Source organism: Sinocyclocheilus anshuiensis, unplaced genomic scaffold, assembly GCF_001515605.1.
Source record: "Sinocyclocheilus anshuiensis isolate Anshui unplaced genomic scaffold, SAMN03320099.WGS_v1.1 scaffold1068, whole genome shotgun sequence".
Taxonomy (NCBI): Eukaryota; Metazoa; Chordata; class Actinopteri; order Cypriniformes; family Cyprinidae; genus Sinocyclocheilus; species Sinocyclocheilus anshuiensis.
Window position 1 is genome coordinate 128,727 of NW_015551062.1, and position 17,763 is coordinate 146,489.

Consider the following 17,763-nt stretch of genomic DNA (forward strand, 5'->3'; position numbering starts at 1 on the left):
AATTAGCTATATAGACCAAAATAATTTTTTGTACCAGGCTGTAAACATGTTTTTTTCCTTCTGTAAAGTTGGGCATTTTAACATGGGGAGTCTATGGGACATCCATTTTGTGATTGGTTAGCTGGGCCAGTGTGTGCTGTGATTGGTTAGCTGAGCCAGTGAGTGCTGTGATTGGTAAGCTGGGCCAGTGTGTGCTGTGATTGGTTAGCTGGGCCAGTGTGTGCTGTGATTGGTTAGCTGGGCCAGTGTGTGTGCATATCAGGCATTTATGTAATACGTCTAATTTGTGCATTGATGGCTGTTATGTTAAATAAAGTTTACTAACTACAGTAAATCAAGTACCTGTGCACGCCGTTGTTGTTGTCTCCTCTCCTCTCAGACACCGTGGTGCAATGGCGATTTTGCGCGCAATTCTCAAAACATCCACAAGATGGCGGCGTTTATCGGTGAATCCGATATTACAAAACCGATATCCAATTATTGTAAAATGTTTAAATATCGGGAAAAATATCGGTAAATCGATATATCGGTCGATCTCTAGTCAGAATCAAATCAATTTGAGTGCGATTTAAACCCGGATGATTGTAACCACTCTAAGTTCGTCTGTCTTGGGAAAGCTAGCGTGTCTCCGACATTGTGATAACACTCGTTGCCTTCTCTAGTGCAGTTCAATTAGGTCTCATTCCATTCTTCATATCACAAATCCCGGAAAATATGCGTTGTAGTCCAAACGAGTCGTTCGTTGTAGTTTTTGAAAAGTGATTTCTGTTAAATAAAATATCTCCTTTTGAAGTGGACTTTGCGCTTTGTAACTTTGCAGATCTTTTTTAGGCTCAAACAGCAACATTACAGACTAACTAAAGTTGAAAAGGTGAAAAAGCATAATAGGACCCCTTAAAAAAATGATGAATAGCACACATGGAAACAGCTTGTTTACCTTGGAGATATGCTTATATCTGCCTATCAGCAGTGTTAGGGAAAGTAAAATAATGCATTACTCCCTAAAAAAGTAACTAATTACGTTAGTTACTTTTTTATAGAAAGAATTGTGTAAAGTTACTTTTGCGCTTCATTTGTGTTACTTATGCGTTACTTTTTAAACCTGGGCAGGGCTTTCTTGTTTGTTTTTAATATAAAAAGTTATATTTTTGGCAAACATAAAAGCCCTTTCACACCAAAACTGAAATGAATAAGCCTCAGGCTGAAGGAAAAGTAAATTCACCTCTGTACAGTAGAACACAGGAGAAGAAAGTTCAACACTCTTCAGCAATAAAAAATGAAGCACAAATGTTAGTTTATCTGAAGTAATTTTTGCTTATTAGTATGGTTGAATTGGATGATTGAAGGTCAGCAGCAAAGACACTGGTTAATAAAATGGGATTAAACACATAAAGGATATTTGTGCTATTTAACATATTTATTGCAGGTTTGCATCATATTCTGAGTTTGCAATGTTTTTTTATTCATCTGTTTTTGTGTAGTGAGATGAAATAATGCATGTTGACATTTAGTCTAGAACTACGGTAACATCATGTTCACACAGCGCACACACTCTGCACTTACTCCCCATTTCTCTCAACATGGCAACACGAGAGTTGCCAGTCAATACATGGGAAAACAAAGTAACTGGCATTACTTGTTTGAAAAAGCAGCTCAGATATTTTCTTGTAAATGAAAAAGTAATGCATTACTTTACTAATTACTTGAAACAAAGAATCTGATTACGTAACTTGCGTTACTTGTAATGTATTACCCCCAACACTGCATATCAGTGATTTTTCATGTATTTAAGAACAAGTTATCAGTTATTAATGAGCACCTTTACAAAGGGAAGCTTAAAGCCACATGACTGCGTGTCTTCCCACAGCTCCACATCTATCATCAAATTTGCTGATGATACTGTGGTTCTGGGCCTCATTTCCAACAACAATGAGGCCGCATACTTGGATGAGGTAGAGCAACTCACATCATGGTGCCAGGATAATTGTCTGTCTATGAATGTGAGTAAAACTAAAGAGCTGATTGTGGACTTCAGGAAGAGACCGCAGCGGCTCTATACTCCTCTTATGATCAGTGGGACCCCAGTGGAGAGGGTGAGCAGCTTCAAGTACCTTGGTGTAAACATCTCCGAGGACCTGACTTGGACTTCACACATCCAAACTCAGGTTAATAAAGCCAGACAAAGATAATTGCACTGTCCATGGAGCGGACCTGACTTACATTTCACTGCTGGTCATATATTCCCTATATAACCATGTATGTGACAAATAAAAATCTTGAATCTTGAATCTTGAATGTGAAGTCTTATTCATTCTGATGGGATTCTGTTCTGTCCTCTGTTTAGCTGTGCCTGGAATTTCGAGCGCACAGCTGATGGAATCCATCAACCTGCCCCTTGTTACTGAGTTCACACTGAAGGGTCTGAATCCTCGGATCCAATACCACTTCAAACTCAGAGCACTCACCACTGCTGGTGATGGGGAGCCAATAGAAATGGAGGGCGCCACCTTGCTGGATGGAGGTGAAACTGCACAGCCAAAATCCCAGCATTCTCAGTTGTGTATGTTACAGGACACAATATAACCTTTTCTGATCTACAATATTGTATTATCTACGTTCCCTCTGCAGAACCACCATCTGCAATCAACATTGAAGCTGGACAAACATCGGTTAACGTCAGTTGGGTGCCAGGAGAAAGACAGCGTAACTTTGCCTTTAGCTTCCGTTACCTGAAAAAAAGTGGTGAGGGTCTGATCAACTTTGATCCACTTTTCCTGAATCCTGAAGGAATGAAACATAGTGTGTTTTCCCTCTGTCACTGTATCATCACTGATGTTGATCACCATCATCAAACATTAGCGATGAAAGTGTGTTTTCATAAATTGTATTTATAGCTTGTGTATACTTTTTCATGTTCGGATGAACCCTAAAATGTATCTAAAATCTAAATATAGCATCTAAAATGTATAGCTATTTATATATAAAGAGATATATGTGACTCTGGACCACAAAACCAGTCATAAAGGTCATTTTTTGAAACTGAGATTGAGATTTATACATCATCTGAAAGCTGAATAAATAAGCTTTCCATTGATGTATGGACAATGATCACTGATCATTGATAAAAAGACAATAGCTATGTTTCCATCACCCTATTTTAATGCGCATTTTGAAGTATGAGAAACGAGTGATGGAAACGCAGAATTTTGAATAAAAATCCCTTAATTTGCAAAAAAGTTTTTACGCTCGCTTGAGGTGGTTTTTGACTTGTGCGAAAAGGGGTTGATGCGAATAATGGGAGATGGAAATGCATTTTGCGAATAAATTCCTCCAAGCGCATCAAAAAAGTATCTTTGCGCTATGTGACAGCAAAACCTGACTAACCAGCAGACCGATCTCATTCCACAGCATCTGAAATGTTGTTATGGTCATTCGGAAATGCACGAGCAAAGTCTGTCATCAAAGTATTTCTGTATAATTGCCTCCCAGAAATGTCTTACACGACTGCGTTCCCAAACAGCAGCATCCACCTCCGAAAGCAATGATCGCATTCATTGTGTTTCGTCTGCTCGCTCTGAGCCGCAAGTCATTTATTATATATGAAAATTATTATATTCTCCTACTTTTCTTAGTGATTTATAGTGCCAGTTTATCAGGAAGTGACAATTTTGTTCTCTTTGACTTGTTGGATGGAAACGATGCTTGTTCGCAAATGATTTATGCAATATTCCAGTTTTGCGCATAGGTTAAATTCGCAACTTTGGATGGAAACCCGGCTAATGTTTGCCTGAAATACAACTATTTGAAAATCTGGAATCTGAGGGTGAAATAAAATCTAAATATTGAGAAAATCACCTTTAAAGTTGTCCAAATTAAGTTCTTAGCAATTCATATTACTAATCAAAAATTAAGTTTTGATACATTTACGGTAGGACATTTTAGGGCTGGGCGGTATATCGAGTTTGTACGATATATCAATATTTTCTTTATAAGTGATTCGATATGAGGCAATATCGTTATATGGATATACAGTAGTTTGATACGAGCGCATCTGAAAATATAGCGGAGGACACATACTGATCCAATTTGTTCGTTCTAAACATGTGACAAGCTTCATATTAAGGCCTTTAAAAACTGGTAAGACATAGTTTATCGTTGCGTTTGGCATATTAGTTTAAGCGGCTCGCCCCGTCAGACGCTCTGACAGAGAGGCTGCTTGTGCCGCTGACAGAGACACAGGCTACTCACGCTGTTTAATGTGTTTGAGATGTGCTGTCTTCCTGAATGCATAACTTACATTTCACAGGTATATTCTCCATCTGTAAATGTTAGAAAGCCATGGAAATATTTCAGTTTTTCTGTCAGAAGTGCATGAGCCTTCTGCTTCTGCTTCCGCTAAACTTCACAGACTTCAGTGAACGAGCATGCGCGCCAAACAGACAGAGCTCAATTAAATAGGAGCACAATAATTCTGACTAAAATATACATTTCACTGAAATATTTATAGTTGGACAATAAATGTGACATGTAGAATTTTAAACCTACAAGTAAGTGTATTTTTATGACTGTACAGTAACTGTAATGGGGTAATCAAAATAACCTAACACAACTATGTGCTTTTGTTCTCGTTTATTTTTATTTTTAGTTTAGTGAATTTAACTTCCGCTTTAAAAGCCTTATTTTTGTTTTTAGATTGCAATGTTACAATGTTAGAATGAAATGTGATTTTAACCCTTTTTTGCACATAATATAAAAAGGCTTACATGGTTACATTCACTTTATTTGTTTTCATAGCCTTTAATATGTATTTTGTTGGACAACATTAGGCGGTAAGTGAAATATATATACATACATATATTAAATACAGATTTTTTAAATCCAAATACAAAAACGAAATTACCGAGATATATACCGTATGTCGCAAATCTGCCAAAAAATACAGAGATATGAATTTTGCCCATATCGCCCAGCCCTAGGAAATTTACAAAATATCTTCATGGAACATGATCTTTACTTAATATCCTAATGATTTTTTGGCATAAAAGAAAAATGGATAATTTTGACCTATACAATGTAGTTGGCTATTGCCTATACCTGTGCTCAGGGCTTAAAGTTCTCCGGCGTGTGGCGTTTAGCTGCGGGAAAATAAGATAGTCCTCCTACATTTAAAAAAAAACTTGTTGATATCACGTTCGAGTTAATGAGTTCGCCTACCAATGTATGAGAGGAACACAGCATTCACGCTCAACCAAACTAACATTACTAGCCAATCAGACATTTTTGGTCCTATAAACATGAGACGTGCATAATAGTATCTCACTTAATTTGTAACTTAAGTCATTTATAAACCTATGCCAACACAGAATACATCAACATATTTCTAAATATGCGATTTATTGTAGATCGCGATTTCAAAATAAAAGTTTCTCACTTTGCATATGGCCAAATATTGCTGAATTTAAACGTCGTTGAATCACATGAAACATCACCAGGCCGTTGGCGCCCTCTGCAGGTATTTGTTATAATAAAGGCATATTACATTATGTATTTAACAGTTGTTCAGTAAAACCATGTACTTGGTTTTGATACTTTATTTGAGCCAATTATTATTGCCTCATTAGTTTATATATAAATATAGTCATATTAAAGCCTGTTTTTCTTAGTTCTGTTTGTATTACTAAAACATACTTGTCAAAATAATCAGTAGATTACTTGATTAGCAAAATAATTGTTAGTTAAGCCCTAGATTTGTTAAATCATTTCGAAATGTAACTGCGTTGTTCTACTTTTTGTAATTAAAAGACAAATATTTTGTCATTCAAATATTTCTTAAAGTATTAAAACATTGTCTCGTTCTATTAGTTTATTTATTAGAATTTGAAAGACAATAACAATATTTTTTGATAAGTGAGGTCTGATTTTAGTCCTTGAAAACCAAAAGAGTAGTGCTTGAAAAGTCCTTGAAAGTCCTGGAATTTAATTTTGGAGTATCTGTACGAACACTGTTTAAGTTACCAGTTCTTGGAGCATTTTATTTTGTTGTTGTTAATTGAACTGGTAACACTTTATAATAACTGCACACTATCATTCATTTGTTAAGCATTATTAAATAGTCAATTCATCCTTTATAAAGCATTGTTCCAACATTAATAGGCATTAGTAAGCAGTTTATAAATACAGCTATAAATGTTTTGTTCTTGAGCATATCTATAATGTTTAATAATTGTATTTTCATACTTTATTAACGATCAATTTATCATTTCTAAATTATTACGTTATTTACAAACCAGTTATTTAGGAGTTCATAACATCATTAAGAAAGTGTAAGTAAATGATTAATAAACTATTTAAATGTACATTTATAAATCTTATTATTTAGACACATGATAATAGTTGCTCAGTGTGTTAAAACCAGTTAAACTCTGCGGACCCGGATCCGGGTCCAAAATCGCGTTAAAAATGTTTATGCTTCATTTACATAGCCTTCCTTATATGGTATCAGCCCATACATGGGTTCATTTGAAAGCTTGGAGTGTCTTCTTTACAAAGAATACTATTCCTTTTGGTTTTTATATTCATAAAGCAGTAAAATTAAGCTTAGAAATGTATTCGTCCCACACACGAATTTCCGCCTAACCATATCTAAAGTGAGGACTATTTATACCTTGTAAAGCATTTACAAAGGAGATTTAAAGGATCATTTATCTTCTAAACAGAAAAGTTAAACACAACACAGAGGGATACAGAGCACATAAAAAAAATTTCAAGGTGCAAAAAATGAAACTGTACAGTTGTACACTTGATAAAAAATTAAAAATAAACCTCTGCAATTTCATAGAAATAAAATCAAGTGTACAGTTGTACAGTTTCATTTTATTGCATCTTGAAATAAATATTTCTGAGTTCTGTATCCCTCTGTGTTGTGTTTGTTTATTTTTTATTTTTATTTATTTATTTGTTAGGAAGATAACTGAGCCTTTAATCTCCTTTGTAATAGATGTGCTTATAAATCAAGAGCAAGGCATTTATAGCTGTATTTATAAACTGCTTACTAATGACTATTAATGTTGAAGCAAGGCTTTATAAAGGATGAACTGACTATTTATTAATGCTTACCTAATGATTCATAGTGTGAAGTTATTATAAAGTGTTACCATTGAACTGAACTGTAGTTTTCTGTAGTAAACTGTCTTTGTATATTTCCTATTTTATATTAATTTTCTAGTATTTAATTTACTATTATTTCTTTTGAACAAAACAATTTAAGAAATTTCGTGTTTTAAATTGTACCCTGTCAAGGACAAATCTAACCAGCAAAACTTGATATCAAAAGCATCCTAAATGTTACATGTGTTTGCATTATATTGAGTAACCTATTCTGGTATTGCTGTTTCAAATAGCCCACCATAATCTGTAGTTTGAGCCTGTCAAGGGCTAATGGCAAGGGCAGATATGTTACTAGTTAGTTTCAAGAAAAATCTTTTTCAAATAATGTTATTTTTTTTTGCCAAATAACCCTGTGTATGTGTCCACCCCCACAACCCCCGGACAAAGTTCAGGCTCAGGATTTTTTTTTTTGCTTTAACCCCTGTATGCTACTTATTTTGTGCTCCAGGGTCACATATAAATGTTTATCCTCTAAAGCAAAGATGCCCAAACCAGGGTATGTGGGCCAAATTAGGCACACCATTCGATGCCATAGGATGGAGCAAAAATAGGGAAAAATACATGCCATTGAAGCATCTTCATTTCTAAAATTGGAAAGTATAATCCTTTTGCATTGAAATGTAGAGATTTTAAGCAAGTTTGATGTAGATATTATAGTTAGATATAATGCAACGTTTGATTTTTTGGCCACTATGCTCAAAGGCTCACATAGCTGGATTCTAATTTGTCTGTAAAATATGTGAAATGAAAGCTTTTTAATGGCAAATGGAATATAGGTGGGACTAAGTCATTTGGCTGAATTTATTGGTATGATCGATGTTACGGTGTAGGTGTACTGATCATTACTGATTTGTGTTGGTTGGAGGTACAGGTTTTGCCCAAATGTGTCCCCATGAGAAAACCTGAAAAAAATGTAATTCATGCTGAACTCCTCAAGGACGATGTTGTTTGTGTGTATGGTAGTGGGTGGTGAATGGGAAGAGTCGGAGAAGGTCAACTCCTCGCAGGCGTTCTATGAGCTGCAGGGTCTGACGCCGGGCGTTCAGTACCACCTGCAGATCCGGCCCGGAAACAACTCCTGGGAATTCAAAACGGATGGACCAGGTACAGGCTAGTAACAACCATCACTGGATTGTTTTATTCGTTACATGCCCTCACGTGTTGTCTCTTTCTCAGAGCTGCATGAGTTGCCCAGCAGCTTTGCGACTCAGGGCTGGTTCATCGGACTCATCAGCGCCATGGTTCTGCTGCTGCTGGTGCTGCTCATTCTGTGCTACATCAAGAAGAGCAAGGGAGGAAAGTATTCAGGTAACACTCCCACAGTTTGCTGAAAAAAATAATTATGTGTCTCTCGTTCTTGGTGATAGAAGCCTTCTGTGGTCTGATGTTTTTGACTTAGTCCCGGTTGTAATTAAACCTTGGGTGTGAAAACATCAACCAGCTGGAGGTAGTAGTATTATTGATTACAAGACTGTGTTCTTTACTCCATGCAACGAAATTGGCTCTCTGTAGCATAATGCTGAAAGTCCCGATCCTTATACAGAAGGCCAAGAATTGCAGTATCATTTGAAAATTTTACAAAAATATTCCCAGGATGGTGACTCCTATACACATTAGTGTACAGTGTAAATAAAAGTGGTGAACATACATACCCTTGGGGAACACCAATACTAATGGACCTGTACTTGGCAAGAGTCTGCTTCACTTGAACTTGTTGAGTCCTACCGGTAAGAAATGAATGGAACTATTTGATACTGTATGGACTGACAGCCAAGCTGTTAAATTTGGAGAGCATAAGGTCTGGCTGCATGGTATTGAAAGCAGAGCTCAGATCAAGGACGAAAAACCTGGCCTGAGCCTATAGGATCCTCCAGATGTTTTACAACATGATGCAGCATAGTCAGGATAGCATCATCAGTGCCCTTTTTGTTCTGATAGGGATCAAGATGGTCCTTTACCTCTTCTTTAAGCTTCCACACCATGATCCACTCCAAACATGGCATCACAGTGCAGATTAAGGGCAATAGTCATTATACACCTCAGGACTTGATTTTTTTTTTTTAGGAACAGGTATAATAATATATATTTTTTCCAAATATCTGGAATGATATGTGAAGCAATAGTACTCTGGAAACAATAGAAAATGTCCACCCATGCAGGGGCTAATTTCTCTGCAAATGTTTTCAGGATAAAATGCAGAAAGACCATCCAGACCAGACATCTTTTTAGTGTCTAGACCTTTTAAAACATAACATCAGCCAGTCTTATTGGCAGCTTGAGTACAGAATCATCGATCATAACAGCCCCCAGAACATCACTACAATCACAGGAGTTAACATCAAACCTACACTGTTTATTAGCTCAATTAAATCTCTATAATGCTTATGAGTTTCTCTTATTTTGTGATTAAGCTATTTTGGGACCATTTATTTAATAGGTTCAGGGTCCTTCTGATTAAAAGCTAAGTGTGTGTGTGTGTGTGTGTGTGTGTTTACACTCATTTAACCTCCTTGGTGATATAAGGCTTGTTGTTTGGAAAATGTTTGACCTGTTTAGCTGGTGTCACAGAATCTACACAGAACTTGACATATGCAGACCTGATTTCATTATTCCTGTCAATGCTTGGATCTTACAGTGCTTCCCAATGAACACAGAGAAAATGGCTTTTCAATATCTCCACATTCCCAGGAGACCAAAGTCTCACCACCTTGGTTACGGGCTTGCTTGACTTCAGCAAAGTACAGTAGAGGAATAAGCTGCAGTGTATTATGGTCAGAATTTGCTATTGGTAGTTTAACTTTTGCAATATATGCATTGGATATGTTCCCATAACACTTGTCCAATATATTAGTGTTTCTTGTGTTACATCTGAGATATTGTTGAAAACCAGGGAGAAATTTTTCAAGATAACAGTGGTTAATATCATCTAAAACATAAAAAACCTAAAACACTTTAAAAATAACGTTATGGGAACACCTTCAGTGTGCGCCGCGTCTGGTGTCAGGTTAAGCTGGTGTGCACACTATGGCTGCCGTCGCATCATCCAGGCTGATGAGGCGATCCCCCCCCTCACAATGTGAAGCGCTTTGAGTGCCTAGAAAAGCGCTATAAAAATGTAATGAATTATAATTATAATTATGATATAAAAATGTCAAAACCCTCTGCACCAGTGGTTCTCAATTCTGGTCCTGGGGCACCACTTTTCTGCACATTTTGTATGTCTTCCTTATTTAACGCACCTGATTCAGATCATCAGCTCATGAGGAGGGAGATCCAGAGCAGCGCTACCCCAAGACTAGAATTGAAAACCACTGCACTACACCATACTGAAAAATGCCAATACACAATACTGTGTGCATATATATATATATATATATATACCAGATGCACCCTATGTATGGAATTTTTAATAAGAATAGTCTTTTGGCAATTTGTTAAAGTAATTTTTATTTTTTTTGTATTTCAGTGAAAGATAAAGAGGAGGATCAGGTCGATGGAGCCCGCACAATGAAAGATGGAGAGTTTGGAGAGTACAAGTAAGTGCAGTTTATGTCACATTACACAAGCAGCTCTGACATTTTCCTTTTGTGGTGATCATTATTATGTAACACGGGACATCTAACATGAAGAGTTTAATCTCACAGAACCTGTCAAGAACTGGTCAGTGGCCTGGAGAGTGACTGTAGAATTTCTGGAGAGATTTTATTAGATATAATATATTTTTTATTACTATATTTTTATATCATATAACATTATATAATAGATACAATAGATTTTTATATTATTTATTATCACATAAAATAGACATTATTGTGTCTAAAATATAACAATATTAAATTCTTATTTACTGAACTGCTGTATAACATCAGTATCACATTTGCACTCGTGGTATTCAGGACAAAAACAGCACCCATGTGATATTGCTTAACTATATCATTTGATATAAATATGAGACAAAATCTAATACAGGGGCATTTTTACCCCAATCTCTTGAATTTTAGTGGCATATAACTGCATTCTATTGGCTACATCACACAGTAAGTTGTTACCCTGCATAATGTTCGTCACCAATCAGGTGTAATGAAATGTAAGATGATCTACACAGGTCTGGGACGGGGCAGGTGCGTTAAATGCTTTAAACAAAAAATGTCTGTAGTCACTCTCCAAAACCTTGACCCTCTCTGTTCCTCTATGGCATGACCTGAATGGGGCCTATTTTAGTCCGGGAGTTTAAAAAGTTAATAAATTAAAATGAATATCAGACAGTAGTATAGATTGTGCTTTTCTATAAAATATTACACCACTGTATAAAATTTTTTAAATTGTCTTGATGACTTTTTTTTATTATTTGGAATTTTGATTGACAGGTTGATTGAGATGGTACATTTGCCTATGTATATTCACTCTGCCATGCCATGCACGCTCTCTGCCAAATGATCAAAAAAGCACTTTTTAATGCATAATGTAATGTGCTGCTTTAAATACAAAGTATAGATGTATGATTAGTTACATTTTAGTTATTAGTCATGCAGTAATGTAACACACATGCATTTTCTTCATATGTGTGAAGTACAGAGAGAAAACAGAGGAGAGGCAGTGAATTTATATTTGGCATAAGATTATATTTAGAACTGCCAAAGTATTTAGAATATTATAAATATTATTAGTAATATTGCACACCACTTTCACTGCTACCAAAAAAATCCAGTGATTTACCGCTTTTCATGTGTCTCTAATTAAAAGTGAACAGGCACATGGAGAGTCAGTCACAGTAACTGATATTATGGGGTCTTGCTTGGGAGCCCAATCACCTCTGACTAAGAAACGGCCAATAAGTATTGGCGAGTGGAATTTGCATGCCAAGCCACTCCCTATACTCCACTCTAACTAAAAGAGCAAGTGGATGACTGGCATCTGGGCTCTAAACGTGACTTGCAACCACGTTCTGCCCCAGTGCCTTTCTTCTTGGAGGTGCATGAAGAGCTCACTAAAGCATGGAAAGTACCCTACACGCTTGAGCTCTTCCCTCCTTACTACACTTGATGGCTTGACAGCCAAGGGGTATGTGGACATTCCCCAGGTGGAGTGTGCGATTGCGGTACATCTCTGCTCGCAAAACGCTGCCACTTGGAGGAATCGTCCATGACTCCTATCCAAAGCCTTTAAGCTGACCTCAGCTCTGGCTTTCAAGGCTCACAGTGCTGTGGGCCAGGTGCCCTGCACCTGCAATCCATGACAATCCTGCAGGTACATCAGTCGTCCCTTTGGTGATGCTTGTGTGGAGTCTGGGGATGTTGACACAAAAACACATCCTTTTATGAATTTGGCCCCAGGATTGGTTTGCAGCGATTGACCTAAAGGACATGTACTTTCATGTCTCAATCTTACTTCAGCACAGACCATTTCTTTGGACAAGTATATTAGCTATCAGTACGAGGTCACCCACTTTGGGCTGTTCCCGTCTCCCCGCGTCTTCACGGAGGTCACGGAGAGTGCCTTTGTCCCACTCCAGGAAGTGTGGATTTGGATACTCAACTATCTCAACGAATGGCTTATATTAGCTTACTCACAAGATCTGCTGTGCAAGTACAGGGACTTGGTGCTTAGGTACCTCAGCCACCTGGGGCTTTGGGTCAGCTGGAAAAAGAGCATCCCTGTGCAGAGTTGGACTCGATTAATATGACGGTGCGTCTCACGAACAAGCGTGCCCAGTCAGTGCTGAACTGCCTAATTCATTCAGGGGGCTAACTCAGTTCCACTGAAAACAATTTCAGAGTTTCCTGGGGCATATGGCATCCACAGCTACAGTAATGCCACTTGGATTGATGCATATGAGTCCGCTTCAGCACTGGCTCGATATGAGCATGGTACCATGGCACACATCGGGTGATCATTATGCCTATCTGTCGCCATTTATTCAGCCCATGATCAGACCTTGTTGTGCTTTGGGAGTGTCCTTAGAACAAGTGTTGAGACATGTTGTTGTCACAACAGATGCCTCCAGATTGGGCTGGGGCACTCTATGCAACGAGCATGCATCCTCAGGCTCATGGACAGGACCTTAACTGCAGTAGTATATCAATTGCATCGGGGTGCTAGCGGTGTTGCTTGCCTTACACCGGTTTCATCTGCTGCTTCATGGCAGGCATATGCTCATCCAGATGGACAACACTGCAACAGTTGTGTACTTCAACGGGTGCTTTCACACCGGAGGAACCATTTCATAGTTCCTAAAACTATTGGCGGAAGTTCGCGCTTTTTGGCGTGTTCACACAGCAGGAACTAGGAACGTGATTAGCTCTAGGAACTCTGTTTGGGGGAACTAAATTAGCTCCTACTTCAGAGTAGGGTCTAAAACAGTTCTACAGGAAGTATCAGTGATGCAGTGTACGCTGACTGGCCAAACGCATGCGAAACACCGGCTACCCGGCATTTTTAAAAAGTCATGTTAAACATATGTACTCCAGGAACATAGAAAACAGAGATAATAGCATTTACCTGTTGTCTGCAGCATTTTGTTCTTTTCTCAGCCTTGATGATAACACTGCAAGTTGTCATAGGAGATTTAGTCAGATTGTTGTGCATTCCATCTCTGTTATCATGAAACCCATGACAAGCATCAAAAACAGCTCCGAACGCAGCGTCCTCCATTCAGCGGTTGTTGATGTTTGTAAATGCCACAAATAAAGACATCACTATCGGCCGCTTCAGAGTTCCTGCTGCTGGTATGAATATGCAACCAGGAAAACAGCACGAGGGAGAAATTGGTTCTCAAGAAACCACTATGCTGGCTAGTTCCTAGAACTAAGTGTAAACTAGAACTAAGTTCCTAGAACTACGCGGTGCGAAAGTGCCTAACCAGCAAGGTGGAGTATGCTCTTGCAGCATGTCATGACTCGCTCGCCATCTCCTCTTAAATCGCTGCATGCCATTCGATTCCCAGGGGAGCTCAGTCGTGCAGCCAATGCATTCTCTCACATCCTCCCAGCTCACTTAATTTCCAGCAATACTGTCGACTTGATTGTACAGATCAAGCTGAGCTGGACAATGACAACACTGAATCAATGTTGAACTGATTTTAACTGAAAATGTGAGTTTACTATTGTCCTTTTGCATTATCAACACGCTATTTTATTATTTAATACTGTAAACCTGCTTTGACACAATCTGTATTGTTAAAACCGCTATATAAATAAAGGTCACTAGACTTGACATTGCCAGCTGTTTTTTTCCCTGATCAAGGCCCCCCTCTGCAAAGATTTAGCTGGCCCCGGAGTCTGCGCAAGTGCACGTTTTCCCCAGTGAGCTTCCTTACGGAGACACTGTGTAAGATCAGGGAGGATAAAGAGCAGGTCTTGATGGTTGCACCTTATTGACCCATCTGCACCTTATGTTCCTCGCCACAGCACCTCCCTGGTGAATCCCCCTGAGGAAGGACCTCCTTTCTCAGGGATGGGGAACTATTTGGCACCTGTGTCCAGATCTCTGGAACCTCCACGTGTGGCTTCTGTATGGGGCACGACAAACTTAAGGGCTTTAACACAGGCAGTGATTGATACTATCACTCAGGCTACAGCCCCATCTACTAGGCAGGCTTATGCGCTGAAGTGGAGTATGTTTGTTGAGCGGTGTTATTCTCACCAAGACGCCCCCCAGAGATGTCCAATCAGTGTGGTGCTTTCTGTTCTGCAGGAAAGGTTTTAGAGGAGGCTGTCCCCTTCCACCTTGAAAGTGTATATTGCCGTCATTGTGGCAGATCATGACGCACTGGTTGGCTGGTCCTTGGGAAAGCGCAACCGGATCGTCAGTTTTCGGAGAAGTGCCTAGGAGGTTAAGTCCTCCAAGACCGCACCTCATCCCCTCTTAGGATCTCTCTGTGGTTCTTGCTAGGTGCCCATACATGAGATTATCTTTGGGCAGTCCTTTCCCTTTTTTTTGTAAACCTGTGCCTTTCCCTGGACAGTTTTATTATGTCCATCCCTGCACTGTTAGGTGTTCCATCTCTGGTTAGGTAAGAACTACTGCAGTGATATATGTAGTAATATCCCTTGGTCAGTCCATATGTGCATATGTGTATTTATATGTCACCTCCCCTTGGTTAGGATGTGGCTCTACTTTCCCAATGTATGTATGTGTGTGTGTGTGTGTGTGTGTGTGTGTGTGTGTGTGTGTGTGAGCCCCCCTGCTGGCAAGTCGGAATGTGCACAGGCTATTTTTGAGCTAGCGACCAAAAAGTGAAAAATGTCAATTTTGGTCAAATTTGAGGTTATCACAAAAATGAGTTTGTTAATTAATTTTAATGAAAATAACGACATCATGTAGGGGGAAAAAAGATTTTGGGTGAATTTTGACCCTGCTAACATCTAACGCTGATTGTTTGTCTCTGCTTTCATTCATACTCACGCTCACACACACAGATCTCTGGAGAGGTAAGAGCAGCTTTCTCTCACTAACTGTGTCGTGACTGTGCTCTTATTTCCTGGTCTGCTGTAATCCAAGCGTCTTCTCTGTATCTCCTTCAGTGATAACGAGAAGTGCTCCATCAGTCAGCAGTCAGTCTGCGAGAGCAAGCGCAGCAGCAACGACAGTCTAGCTGACTACGGAGACAGTGTCGACATCCAGTTTAACGAGGACGGCTCCTTCATCGGCCAGTACAGCGGACGCAAAGATCCGAACAGTCACGGCACTCACGGCAGCTCGGGCACCATATCTCCCGTCAATCCCAACATGCCTCCGCCCAGCATCAGCTTTCCCACATCTGTGACAGGATTCCTGGGGCCAAACTAACACTCCACCGCCACACGCACACATCCTTCACCATCTGAATAAAGGGCCCTGATGGTATTAGACAGGATATTGATTTCAGGACAGACAGTCGTTACTATATGATGCAAGAAATTACATCTGCAAACACCGCCAGCTTCACTCTCGCATTATAATGACACGTGCATCCGACAGACACAAATAATGTGCAGGACAGTTGCTTCTAACATTCCATCCAAGAACTGAAAACTGTTAACAATTTTCACTTCGCTGCTTCAAGTGATGTTTGGATTGTAAATTCTCCCTCATTGGAAGTTTTTCCAGTTCTCTCGCTGAAATTATGTAGAAGAAGGTGTGATAGACAACAGACACAAGCAGGGAAAAGGCACGAATGAGAGTGTAGGGCAGACTTGGGCCTTGTTCACGTGGCACACAAATCTGATTGTTTTGAAGATGGGATCTGTAGGAGTGACTGCCTGCACCAATTTTAACGGTCAGTAGAACTGAGGCTGATTCTTTAGACGGTGTAGTCAGTATTTCAGTCAGTACAGGCTAAGATGCATTTCCAGAATTTTTTTTTAACTGTTCAGACTAAACCAAAACAAAGCGATTTTGCTGCCTCTATGAACAATGCCTTATGTCGAATACATCAGCTTAAATCACTGCAGTCAACAGAAGTCAGGTCTGAAAGGCTGAAAAGCGAAAATCTTTTTCTATTCATTATGGTTTGAAGGCATTCTTTTCCCATTCACGATTACAAAATATTACATTTATTTGAAGTATTGTTTTTGAATTATTCTTTTACTTAAGTTCTTACATTTTTTTAAATATATTTAATACATGTATATACATATTTTTTTCATAAAGGCGAATATATTTGGTTTATATTATCATATTTTTTATTGATTTATTATTATTTAATTTTTTGCTTGTAATGCATTTATCTTTATGAATTCATGTTTTATAAAACAGTATGTATGAACATTAATAATCTGCCATGTGTGTCTCTCTGTCTTAATAATCAAAGTTCAGGGCTTTTAACCATGTATCGTTTGTATTGTTGCCCAAGTGTGTTACCCAAGTAAGTTTTTTAAATAATGGTGTTTTTGATGCAATTTATTACGTTAAATCCCTTTGAAGTACATACAGCCGCTGCACTAAAGCCAAATTTTGTGATCTTGACACTAACATATATTTTTAAAAGAAAAAAGAAAAAAAAAACAGCAAGAGAAACTGATTTCCTGCAGCAAATAACAGCATGACATGTAGTGCTAGGCTAGTTGATGTAGTGTGAGGCTGTGCCTGTTGTTCTGCTGTAACGCTGAGGCCAAACCCCGGCCGGCAGAGTCGGAGAACTGCTGTGCTCCAGTGTCTGTGTCATCCATCCGTCAGCTTGCAAATATTAACACTCAAACATTGCTAATTATGTACAGTGAATTATTACTAACAATAACAGTCATACAGTATAATCTATCACACATTTGTCTCGTGTCATCAATTGTTCTTTATGGTGTGGGCATTTGTTGAATTGATGTAGTTGGGCTGTTCCTGTCTGAAGGAAATAGCCTTGAACAATATTACGAGCCGATGGCAGCGAATAGACACAAACTACAGAACAAACTGATGGTTCATATTCTGAATATAACAGAATGTATCTTTTACAACTTTTATTTAGTATGTTTTCATATTTAACATATTTATTATTAGATTTAGTGGTATTATTACACTTGATCTGATCTTTAGTTTAGAAAACGGGTCAGAAGAAAAATGCAATTTGTTTTATGGGACTTCTTCTGAATGACTATATTGTTGTGAATTTAATTAAATGCATTG

At 38.5% G+C, this 17,763-nt stretch overlaps 1 protein-coding gene across 2 annotated transcripts in view; it reads left to right on the forward strand.

The window, feature by feature from the left end:
- The window catches only part of l1camb (L1 cell adhesion molecule, paralog b), a 50,784-nt gene extending 34,056 nt beyond the window's left edge, over nucleotides 1–16,728 (forward strand). The window contains exons 23-29 of one of the 2 annotated variants that reach the window (XM_016451819.1): nucleotides 2,345–2,521; nucleotides 2,629–2,742; nucleotides 8,131–8,271; nucleotides 8,344–8,475; nucleotides 10,634–10,703; nucleotides 15,585–15,596; nucleotides 15,690–16,728. In XM_016451819.1, coding sequence (XP_016307305.1) covers nucleotides 2,345–2,521; nucleotides 2,629–2,742; nucleotides 8,131–8,271; nucleotides 8,344–8,475; nucleotides 10,634–10,703; nucleotides 15,585–15,596; nucleotides 15,690–15,954 — 911 coding nt within the window. In that variant the 3' untranslated portion in view covers nucleotides 15,955–16,728. The remainder of the gene's footprint in view (nucleotides 1–2,344; nucleotides 2,522–2,628; nucleotides 2,743–8,130; nucleotides 8,272–8,343; nucleotides 8,476–10,633; nucleotides 10,704–15,584; nucleotides 15,597–15,689) is intronic. The other variant, XM_016451820.1, reaches the window with a different exon arrangement.
- Nucleotides 16,729–17,763: the final 1,035 nt, after the last annotated feature.